We start from the raw sequence: 12,730 nt of genomic DNA, 5'->3' as shown, positions 1-12,730 counted from the left end.
CAACCTCCATTCCCTGGTCCCGTTTCTCCTGCCTCAGCTTCCCGAGTAGCTGGGATTACAGGCATGCACCACCATGCCCGGCTAATTTTTGTATTTTTAGTAGAGACAGGGTCTCACCATGTTGACTAGGATGGTCTTGAACTCCTGACCTCAAGAGATCCACCCGCCTCGGCCTCCCAAAGTGCTCGAATTACAGGCATGAGCCACTGCACCTGGCCTCTTCAAAGTTTCCTGATAACTTCAAATTAGCTGTTCAGTAAGATGGCATAAAATAATACCCTTAGATATCAGCTATTTCTATTACATTAAAAATTAAGGCCAAGTAAATACAAATCAATTATTGCCTTATCTTTTTAAAAAAAATTTGCTTTTAAAATTACATTTTCTCAAAGAGTTAGGAGAATGGAAAGGCAGAAAGATTAAGTGGGAAATAAGAAGGGTCTATAACTGGTAGAGAATATAAAACACAGAAAAGCTGGTGCCCTTAAAGAAACATTAAAATGGCATCATTTCCTATACTTTCTGAACTTAAATTCCAATACTTACTGTACTTGCTCCAGAAATATGATAAATCAAAATCACAAGTTGCATCCAGCCTTTCCATTCATCTGTTTGTTCTCTATTTAATACTTTGGTCTGTGTAAAGGAACCAAAATCTGTTTTAAAATTTATCATGAAGAAATTATTTAACAGTATATAATTAAGTATGTTAAAAGTCTTCTTACAGGACATAAAGCTAATGCTTCTGTCAAAAGAACCTTGATGGTGGTGAGAAACAGTTAAACACTGTCATTATATTTCTTGCTAAAAGATAGTGTAAAACTATTTTAAATATAATATGAATCTGAAAAATATAAACTAAAGAGATTTTGAATATTTAAGTTGATCCCCTTGGTTTTGTATTAAATGACAATGTATTAAAATTAAATGTACTAAAATTAAACTATGACAGATGTATTTATAAATCTAAAAATGGCATTCTATAATTTTCTTTAGAATTTCAGAGTTAAAAGGATCTTACACTTCCCCTACACTTCACTGACAGGAAAAAAAGTTCTATCATTACAGTTTACTTTCCCCAATATATTCTCACTGAAGATGAATAACTAATTAATAATCCTCACAGGAGAGGTATGTTTTACAATAGAATTCAGTAATTCAAATAAATCATGCCTTGTAAAGAAGTTACACAAATATTTTGAGCAATGACAGCAATTCTAAAACAGGAAAATCAGAATACTGTGAGTAGTGGTGGCCACATCATTAAGTTCTAATTGGTACGTATATATGTCTGACTGATAAATATATAAATATAAAATGTTTGTGTGCATAGGCATTTGTTAATATAATCATATTCTTTTACTTTATAAAAGATAATAGTATCTCATGCTTGAAGACCATTATAAAATCAGAAGTACTTCAACTTTCTCCATCAACAAGCAGGCAAAATAACACTAAGTCATGAAATCTTTTTCACAGGTCATATTTCCCAACTTTTCAACATTTTCACGTGACTCTGACCTTTCTCCAAACTGTTCCGAAAAAGCAATAGTTAAGAGTCCACTAAGTGAAGTGTAACTACAATATTCCTTCATCTTCATCCATATACCTGTTTGTATATTCTGTCACGATAAATGATACTAGTTCTTTAACAGAGTTTGTAATGATAAAAAGAGTAACATGAGTTAAAAAGAAAATGACTCTTACCTCTTTAGTATTTTCATTGTAAAATACTCCCAAAACCAAAATGTAGATAATTGGAATAAAGAAAGATGAATGTGTATAAAATTTGTTTTCCTTCATGAACAGATTTGCACGGTCACACATGTAGAAATACGCCATAATCAGGCCAAGTTTGCAGAAAGACTGTAAAAGTATTTCTAATGAAGACACAGGGGTATTGATAATATTTTTCTTTTCCTCTCCACTTTCCAAATCAGTACATGGCTTATTCTTCCGATGAGCATTACGATGAATTATGTAAAAAATTAAATATCCGATAATAGATAAAGTGAAAAAACAAGCAGCTAGCTTCTGTATGAGAGTAAGAGGAGGCCGAGGTTGACAACAGGACCCATCCACAGGCTTCAAAATCTTATTGCAGTACACGTTCATAAGAATCATTGCATTCTGTGAACAAATCAAGTTATTTGGTTATTATCTTGTCAGTGATGTATTTCACATTAAATTTTCTCCAGTGAATACTACTGAGTTTTTAGCACTGAAACCAGAATGCTTTTGTATCTTTTGCTACCATTTCCCAAGTCACGCAAATAATGGTATTCCTTCCATCTGTAACAGCTAGTTCAGGGTGTTTCAAACTTCTGGGGCTATGAACCAAAATACAAAATTCATTTTATAATGTGACCCAGGACATTTATAGGAAACAATACCTATCCTTACTACTTGGAATGCACTCCAAGATTGTTCTATTCTTTTTTTTTCCAATACCAATTTCATGGTTGTTAATGGGTTGTGACCTTTAGTTAAAAAAATGCTGACAGACATCAAGGACCAAAGAATTTTAATTAGAAGACTTTCAAAACAGAAGATACCAGGACACTTAAGATAAAGTCTACTGTTTAAATGCGGGAAAAAAAAAAAGGCATAAAATAACTGCCACTAAAAAATTATTAATTTTTAGCTAGCAATATTTGTAATAGGTCTTTCATTTGGATTATAGTTTATAGGCCATTTAAGATTCTACAGTTTTAAGATATCTAATGTTAAATAAAATTTAGAACCTTCAACATGGTTTAATTATAATAAAATTATTCTGGGAAAGTTGTCAAGAGTCTGTCCAGTTGAAGGTTGAGTCAAACTCTAGTTTTATAAAAACTTCATAGTTTAGGCATCTGTGGAACTCTAGATGATTATGTTATTTAAGCTTAAACATTCAAAATAATCAAGATTTGAGGAAATCTCATCCTTTTAGCCCTAAGACCACAGGTGGTTTTATGCCTGGCACTCTTGCAGATACTAGCCTGCAAATTCCACTGCAAGGTTCTTAACCAGCTTTTAGGGGGTTCATCAAGCCCTTTTATGTATATGGAGAACCATATGTATATGCAAACATACACATTATTCTGCAGGAGAAGAACAAAACCACTGTCTTGTATCAGATACTCAAAGGGCTCATGCAACTCTCACAAAGGTTAAGAACCACTGCTTAATGAAAAAAAACTACATAATTTGTTCCACTGTTTGTTAAAATTTATAGTTATGTAGTTCTCTTTCATACTTAACCTAAATCCCCTTCCATAGGTCAACTTGGATTTGTTCAGTATATACTCTGTATCTTGAATAATGCTTAGGATAGAAGAGTTATAAGAATTCTTTTTTTCTTTTCTTGAGACAGAGTCTCTCTCTGTCACCCAGGCTGGAGTGCAGTGGTGGGATCCTGACTCACTGCAACCTCTGCCTTCTCGGTTCAAGCAATTCTCCTGCCTCAGCCTCCCGAGTAGCTGGGACTACAAGCATATGCCACCACGCCCAGCTAATTTTTGTATTTTTAGTAGAGATGGGGTTTCCCCAAGTTAGTCAGGCTAGTCTCAAACTCCTGACCTCAAGTGATCCACCTGCCTCAGCCTCCCAAAGTGCTGGGATTACAGGTATGAGCCACCACGCCTGGCCAGAAGCGCTATAGGGAAATAATAAAAATTATTTTAAGCATTAAAAAGTGTAGTCTTCATTGAAGCTTAATCTTATAAGCTTAAGGTTTAAGGTAAGGAGAACACAGAAGCAGTAGTTTTTAAATGTGAGTGTGCTGAGAACATATATGCTTCTGAGGAGACAATGTATATTAACAGTGATTAGCACTCAATAAATTAAGTTTAATTTCCCTTCTTCCTTAACTTCTTTCTCTCTTAGAACGTACCAAAACTTCTGTCAGCTAGATGACAGAAAACAAAAGTATTTCTAGATGTATCTATACAGAATAACTACAAGTCACTAGGATTGCAATAAAATAAATTATTTATAACCATGTTATAATGACTTATGGCTTAAAACAATTGATATTATAGTCTCCTTCTACTGATACATATAAAAATTTCTTACAGTTTCTCTGCTTGATTCAGGAAGATGTAAGCCATCCAAAGATTCCATGATGGTTTCTTGAGCAATTAATTTGGAAACACTGAACATTTTAACATTTGATTTAGAATTTCTGGTGCTACTATTCAAAATACTGACTGCAGCTTCATTGTAAGCATCTATCTTCTCATTAGTGATCATCTTCCTATTTTCACTTAATAGATCTTCATAAACAGGATCTGCATGTGAGACACATTTTTAAAAACACATTTTAAAAATCCCTATTGGTAAAAATCGTGATCATGCACGTTAGCTGTTCCACATTTCATATGTTGTTTTTAGAAGTATAGATGATACCAGGTACCTAATAATTCATTTTTACATAAAGCTTCCCAAAGTTTGAAACAGATTTCCCATTTTATATTCAAGTTTTGAGTCAAGCAATATCCCTCTCAAATTTAAGGAACTGTTGTCCCATCTCTATGTACACAGATTTGGGGAAATATTTTTATGCTCTAGCATGTCTTAAGAGTTTTACATTTTTGGATGCTGGGATATAATGGGTAACAAGAAATCTAAAATTAGTTATAGAAGATTGCTTAAATAAAAATAGCTGCCCATCTTTTTTTTCTCTTGTCACTGCTTAATTTTGTAAACTTTGTTCATACCATTAGGAGGTTCATACCATTATTGAGGCTCAAGGTCTGCCTATTCTCTTATCACTTACTATAAATAACTTAAATTTAATTTTTCCTCATTTTAATATGAGAAAGGTTAACAATGAGTCTGTGAATAAAATAGGAATTATGGAACAGATCATCACTACCATTTTTCTTACTCCTTTCATTTTGACATTCAACTTGGAAATAATAAGAATTCCTGACAAAAAGCATGAATTGCTAAAATATCCATGATATTTCATATTGTGCTAGGCATTAAATAACATTCAATAAATTCCTAAAATGAGTTATCCTAATGTCTACTAAGAATTTCATTACCAAGCATAAACTAGATTGTGTAAATTTAAACATAGTCTGTCAATTCAAAAGTGTATTTTATTTAATTATTTTTATTTTTTCAGAAACCCTTTGCTTGCTAAAAAAGTATATTTACTTCTAATGACTTTAATATTATGAAGCAGGGTGAAGTATATTTACTTCTAATGACTTTAATGTTACGAAACACGGCAAAACCCCGTCTCTACCAAACATACAAAAAATTAGCTGGGTGTGGTGGTGCACACCTGTAGTCCCAGCTACTCGGGAGGCTGAGGCGGGAGGATCGCTTGAGCCTGGGAGGCGGAGGTTGCAGTGAGCCAAGATCGTGCCACTGCACTCCAACCTGGGAAAGAGAGCGAGACCCTGTCTCAAAAAAAAAAAAAAAAAAAAATTATGAAATAGATCATATTTTTTCTATATATTTCCCAATCACAATAAATATGTTTTGTAAGAAAAAAAGTCAGAGAGACCACATCTCATTTGCCTTTAGGACTTATCTTTTTGTTATACATTCTATAGCTATTCTGCTAAGGTTCCTTGGAGGATATTTCTTATTTTTCACCTACATTTATTAATTTGTTCCTTACATTTGAAAAAGGAGAGCAAATAACTCAAGTGTACTCTAATCTTGCAAATCTTGTTTCAAAATTAACTCACATAAAGCAGTAATTCTGCTTCTTGAAACAGAAGATAATAAAAACCCATGCTTCAAAATATACACAAAATGACGTTTTTTCATTACTCATTCCTTACCTTGTAAGACCCAATAAACATCACTAGTCTTTGCCAATTTTTCTAAAAGTGGTGCTATGGAGGTAATGTTCATTTTATACTGAGAAAGTGCTTCACTGCTACCATTGTGAATCTTGATGGACCACTAAAAAGAAGTATATATTATCCATTAATGTAGCATTTATCATAAACAATTAAAGTATATAATTTACCTATTGTAACAAGTGTTATTATTTTAGCTATTTCTCATTTTATTTAATATTATAATAAAATTCAGTCAAATTATTTCATGAAATACATGAAGGCAATTAGAAAAAGCTGTTATAAAACTATACTTTCAATGCATAACATTCAAGAAGAATACAATTTTAGATATAAAAAATGCTGATATGTAACAGTAAGTTTCCTAAGTTCATTCCAATCTCATTAAAATTCAACAATCTAATCATAATAGAAGAATTAAAAATTCAGGTACAATCAAGAATTCTGAATACAAATTAACTTTTTCTTAGCATGGTCTTAAATGTGAAACAAAATCATTAAGAATACAGATAATAACTTACTGTGGCAGCTCCTGCTACAATCACATGTGGTTTTGCAATGGAATCCTAAAGGAAGAAAAATCTTTATCATAGTATTATATCCAGTTCAGGGAATTAATACAAATAACATCATTTAATTTTTTTTCCTTAAAATGTAAGTTTTTCCTTCTAAATTCATTCTAGGTTTTTAGAATTCCTTGTTATTATTATCACTTATTATTGTTATAACAAGACAGATATCCAATGCCTAAAATCTTGTAATGCTACATATACATACAGGATGACAGAAATTTGGATGGTTAATTCTTTGATGTTCTTAAGAAAAAGCACCATTGAAATCTAACACGACCTAATACTATTCTGAACTCTGAGTAAAATGCTTAGAGTAAAGCACTAGTGTATAATGTCAGTCAATTAAAAGGTAATCATGGAAGCCTAAAGGGTACATAGCGTAAGTGTTAAATAAAATACAAGGTCAGTGCCAAAACAATCTTCTGGGAAAGTGAAATCCAATGCATATTTAACAAAATAAACCGATAATTATTAAAGACCACATGCAGAAAAATACAAGTAGAGATCCCTAAAAACTTTCGTCAAACACAAATTAGAGTAGCTCCCTCCCTTACACATGGTTTCAGAGTCCACTGTTTCAGTTACCCGTAGTCAACTGAAGTCCAAAAACATTAAATAGAAACTTCCAGAAATAAATAATTCCTAAGTTTTAAATTATGTGCCATTCTGAGTAACATGATAAAGTCTCATGCTATCCTGCACTGTCCCTCCTGGGATGTGAATGCTCCCTTTGTCCAGGGGATCACACTGTATGCTACCTGCCCATTAGTCACTTAGTAGCCATCTCAGTTGTCAAACCAACTGTCACAGCATCACAATCTTTGTGTTAAAGTAACCCCTATTTTACTCAATAATGACCCCAAAGCTCAAAAATAGTAATGCTGAGATACTTTTAAAATTGTTCTATTTTATTATTAGTTATTGCTGTTAACCTCTCTTACTATGCCTAATTTATACATTAAACTTCATCATGCATTTGTATGTATAGGAAAAAACATTGTACACATAGGGTTTGGTACCATCTATAGTTTCGGCACATGCTGGCGTCTTGGAACATACTAACCATGGATAAATGGGGACTACTGTATGCTATTTATAATATATAGCAATAGTATATTATAGTACAATTATATTTGTAGGTAACTATATGTTATATATAGCATAACAAGTATATAGTACTTAGTAACTTACTAAGTACATTCTCTTATCTCATTGTAATATAGATTCCTGCCTTCCACCCTGTGGGGCAGGCAAGATGATATTATACATCTCTTATAAAACAAAGATACAGACTCAGAATGGCTAATAGGATATTGCTGAGGCCTGCCAGGTAAGTCAGAACTTAAGTCTTCTGACTTCTGAATCATCAAAGACCTGATATTGCAATCATACACACAAGAAACAATTAAAAACAAGCATGAAATTTAATAACAAAAAATTGATTGATGTAAAAAATGAGTTACTTTTTCACTATAAAGGTAATACATGCTTTGTGTAAAATACTACAAAAATAGAGAAAAATAACAAAATAAATCCATTTTCTTTTAGATATATGACCATTTCCAGTTTAGCATGCTTCATTTTACACTGTTAAAGAATTTTTAGTGAATACAAAATTTTTAATATTTTTTCCTCATCTCTAGGTGCCTTTCTCATTCCCAAAACTTACACTGGTTATCCCAAACCTTACATTCCACATACAGTCTCTCGTGCGCTCCTTCTCAGCATAAAGTTTAATTCTCAAACTTCGTAGAGAAAATAAAATTCATCCGACAAGTGTGCTCTTGCCTTCCTTCCTTCATTCTTACAACTTCTCTATATTCCCGCAGCTACCTTCCTCTGACAAGAGAGTAAAGAAAGTATGTCTCTATTCTTCTCAATGGCTAATGCCTTCCTCTGTCTACATTCCCTCCCTTTTCACTTCTGGAGTATGATTCATGAATTATGTCCTCCAACTCTCATAGTATCAATCTTGCCCTCCTCCTCCACTCTCTTTCCTTCCCTCAACCTACAAGTGTTAAATCATCCTTATCCTCAAAAAGTTTTCCTTCAACCCTGTCTCACACCTGTAACCAACAGATTACTTGAAAGATTACTTCCCTCACTATGCCAATCTCTCATTTATGCCTCAACTTATGCTTTGAATTTGGGCTTCACTATCCATTAAAACTCTCCTGTGAGCCCATTAATGAACCCTGGATTGCCAAATGCTGTAGCTTCATTCCACCTTAGCAAGTGTTGAAAGTGACACTGGTGACTATCCATCTTTTAAAATCCTTACCTCCCCTGTATGTGATTTTACAGTCCTTCCTCCCTTGGTTTTCTTCCTACTCCTTTTACTGCCACTTCTCGGAATCTCCTTGATAATTCCATTCCTCATAAACCCTCTCCTCTTGAATCTCTAAATTCTCTGCCTATTCAATTTCTTCCATTCAAATAACTTCAAATATCACCTCAATCCATACCAAGACTCCCAAAATCCATCCAATAGCTCAGACTTAACGACTTCCATTCACTTACAGAATTACATCTCAACTGCCAGTTTCTTTACAAGTCAGCCTAATTTCCTTCCACTCTTCCACTATATCACATCATTCTCCTGTTTAAAACTTTCAATGGTTCTCCACTTCAATTCAATTCAATGCACTTATTTTCAGAAAATACACCCTGAAGTATTTAGAAGTAGTTAAAAAACAGATAAAATAAATCCACTCCCCCAATATGGCTTAGGATATCATTCATAATGTAGTACCTGCTTCCTCATCTCTTGTCAACTCCCTGTAAAATGAAGCATATGAAAAGAACACCCAAAACCAACACACATAAAGAAGCATTTTGTATGTCAGCTCCACTAAAACTGCTGGAGAGTCCCTGAATAGGCTATACTCCATCTTCAGCATCACTGCACACGCTGTTTCCTCTGCAGGAAATAACCCCACTTCTCGTTCCCCACACTCACCTTCATGACCACTTTATCTGAAAACTAATTTTGAAAACTTAAAAAAAAATTACACTTATGGTCTATCCTCTGTAATCCTGTTTGTTGTGCCCTTTACATTTCCTATTTTAGCACTTGTCACATTGCTTAAGTATATGTGTTATTCATCTAGCTCTTTGAGGGGAAGATCTCTATAATGTTAACCAATATATCAACAGTGTCTAGCTTAGTGCCTAGAATATAGAAATATCTGTGGAATAACAATCTACTTAGAGTCCTCTCAATTCAACTTTGCTTTTACGCCTATAGGCTTCTACAAGGCTATTCTAGTTAATAAGTGTATCTTCTTCCTAACTCATAGTTCTCAAATATTATCTCCTCTATAAAATGTTCTTAGATAATTACCAATGCTCTCATCACCTCCTATCCTAAGTGTCTCTATCCATGGTGCTTCCATAATCCTTTGAACTTAATTCTGTGTTAGTTTTTGCCTTCTTTTGTCGTTATTTGTCAGTAAGTCACCATCTACTAGACTGCAAATTCCTTGAAGGCTGAGACTGCAGCTAATTCCCAGCCACATTACTATGACTCAGCACAAAGCTGGCAATAGTACATTAACAACAAAAATGTGGGTCTCCAAATCCTCAGGATCTAGCAGTTTATTATGGAAATAGTAAAAAGTAAATAGATACATCCACACATACTCCTCGGTGAATGAAAACCATCAACTAATCAATCTCAGGTGACCATGTGGTCATCTACCCTAAATAAAATATTTCCTTTTTCTCAACAACCATAATGAGTTTTACAACCGAATCTAAGGCTCCAAAAACTAGCTTTAACAAATGTATGAGAATTGAAATTTTGGATATGTAATATATCTCCAGGTTAGTAAATAACCTATAAAGGTTTTATGTGATCTTGCAGGATTTATAAATTGTAGTGTATTAATGTTTAACTGTGAATTTCTACTACTTTAATAAATATATTTTCAGTCCAGCACAAATATGAACCATATGCTTAAATCATTTCAAATATACACGGAACAGAATTCTACACTTATGGACATTTAAAAACATATCGACAAAAACCAAAATGCACTGTAGACCTCAATTTACCAGAAATTTGAATTCCAGAAGCTGTCTACATGTTTGTTTTTTGGAAAACATTTGCTCAAAGAAACAAGGTTAGAAATGGTAGCTAGGTTCCCACAAGATTCTACAAAAGCCTATTTATTGTACGATGTGGTTGTAATACTAAATATTTATTGTGAAGAAAAAAAATCTCAAACCAAAAAACTGTTGCAGGGAAATTAATTAAACAAAACAAGGTCAATAAAATTAAATATTGTTTTATCCATCTAAAATACAAATGTCTCTGGGAAAGAATACAGGTTTAATTAAAGGACTGACAAAAGGCTGTATGGAAACTACTACACAGATTGTAAAATGGACTTGTGAGAACTTAGGAGTTTTCTGAGGTTAATAGCATGCTTACCTTTACATCTAATTTATCTCCAAACATGATGAGCTAAAACATATTAGTCTTGCCCGCTGGGTCACAAATATAATAATAAAAGGGGAAAAAAGGCTATAAAAACAAATAAACAAAAGTTTCCTGAAGAATCTGGGCATGAGTTTGAAGGAGAAAACAGAAAAATTCACAGGAGAACATACGCTGTGCTGGGAAGATTACCTGGGTTTGAAACAGCTGAACTAGAGCAGTAACAGAAGACTTTAAATATGGAAAGTCTGGTATATACATAATCTGCTTTATGGTTAGAATGGTGATAATGGGGCAGAGATATTGGATCAACACGTTCTCTTCTCAATAAAGTGCTAAAATCAGTGCAGCACAGCTTAGTTGCTATCAAGAAGGCAGGTATAAAATATAGGAGAGTGGGACAAGTGAGTAAAGGGAAGAAATATATGCTTGCGGGCTTTTAAAATTTGGTTGCTTAAAAAAAAAAAAAAAAGCTCTAGGATTTTTAAATACAGACCTCAGTCCACACTTTGATACACTGTTTCATAGAACCATTAACTTCAGGATGCCACAGAAAATCCTAAAAGAGAAATGTGAGAAGTAAAGACAAAGTCAAAGAAACTCTTAATTCCACCATTCAGAATAAACATTAACATTCTCTTATAGAGTACTTAAAAGTAAAAACACTACCTTGTCCAACACATCTTCAATTCCTATCTTAATTTGGCAAGAGTCTTACAGTAGTTCTCCTTGAATCCATTTCTGTCTTCCTCTAACCTACTGTCCACATTTTAGCCAGAGCAATCTTTTAAAAACTTAAATCTGATCTTGCCACGCCCCTGCTTAAGTATTCAGAGACTTTCTACTGCCCTCAGAATAAAATCTAAAATACTATAAATTGCTAACAAGGTTCAGGATCTCCACCTGTCTCTTCAGCCTTTGTCTCCGGCTACTTGTACCCTTGCTCTCCCTTTTGGTACTCAGTCAGCTCCTGGAATGCTCTATGTTCTCCTTTTTCTCAAGGATTTTGCACATACTATTCCTTCTGTCCATAATGCTCACAAACTCTTCCACTGAGCCTGCCTAACTCTTACTTATTTTTGAAGGCTCAGTCAAAATATCACTTCTGCAGGGAGGAAAACAACTTTCAATTCCTTGCTCTATACATTCCCATTGCCCCTCTTTTTCTTTTCTGCCATCCTTGTCCCACTTGTATTTGCATGTAGAGAACTATAAAAATCTGCAAACTTCATTACATCAAGGCCATTTTTGTCTTGATCCTCACTGAATTCTCACTGATTGGGAATTCAGAAAATTCACATATATTCTTTTATGGACATTAATCCAGAACACATACTGGTTTTGAATTCATGTGCAAGATTATTCGTTCCTAACAAAATTTTGAGACCATTATATAAAACAACTCACACAAACTTTTACTCCACTATCCTAATACTCTTATCTACTCTCAAGAATACACTGAAATACACTTAATATGTTCAATTAACCAAAGAATATAGTTTCAACATTGTAACATCTAGCTTACTATTACATGAACTTACCACTTTAACTGATGCAGTCTTGTCTTCAAAAGGAATATTTTCATGCTGCCATAAAAGGAGACAGAGAAACATTAATGTATAGATAAAATTTATATAAATAATGCCCCATTTAGCTGCTTTATTTTTATGCATATTTTTGTTGATTTATTTTTAAGCACCAAATCTCAATTACCTAAAAATTCTACCCAAAGGGGAAAAAACCGAGACAGAACATAACAAAATAAGTGACATTAGTTAAATTGTCTACATGTGATTTTCAAGATCTAAGATACAGTTCAAAGATAAAATTTCAACAGCAAACAAGCAAATACATAAACATGTCTATATAAATTACCTTTTTGCCAAGATTGCCAGGATTCCAATTTAGTC

General features: G+C 33.5%; 1 protein-coding gene across 7 annotated transcripts in view; it reads right to left on the bottom strand.

Moving 5' to 3' along the window:
• CASD1 (CAS1 domain containing 1) overlaps nt 1-12,730 on the bottom strand; it is an 89,472-nt gene that overhangs the window by 58,918 nt on the left and 17,824 nt on the right. For 6 of the 7 annotated variants that reach the window (XR_004058003.1, XR_004058004.1, XM_030932635.1 and 3 more), the window contains 7 exons: nt 12,362-12,406; nt 11,317-11,379; nt 6,329-6,373; nt 5,787-5,910; nt 4,060-4,274; nt 1,708-2,130; nt 547-636 (listed from right to left, as the gene is read on the bottom strand). Coding sequence is in view for 5 of the 7 variants with exons in the window: in XM_030932635.1 (XP_030788495.1) it covers nt 547-636; nt 1,708-2,130; nt 4,060-4,274; nt 5,787-5,910; nt 6,329-6,373; nt 11,317-11,379; nt 12,362-12,406 (1,005 nt within the window). In the remaining 2 variants the exon portion in view is untranslated. The remainder of the gene's footprint in view (nt 1-546; nt 637-1,707; nt 2,131-4,059; nt 4,275-5,786; nt 5,911-6,328; nt 6,374-11,316; nt 11,380-12,361; nt 12,407-12,730) is intronic. The other variant, XM_030932634.1, reaches the window with a different exon arrangement.

The sequence above is a fragment of the Rhinopithecus roxellana genome, chromosome 6 (genome assembly GCF_007565055.1).
Source record: "Rhinopithecus roxellana isolate Shanxi Qingling chromosome 6, ASM756505v1, whole genome shotgun sequence".
NCBI classification, from domain to species: Eukaryota; Metazoa; Chordata; class Mammalia; order Primates; family Cercopithecidae; genus Rhinopithecus; species Rhinopithecus roxellana.
The sequence above is the reverse complement of the archived record's forward strand: the minus strand, read 5'-3'. Positions and strand labels throughout refer to the sequence as shown.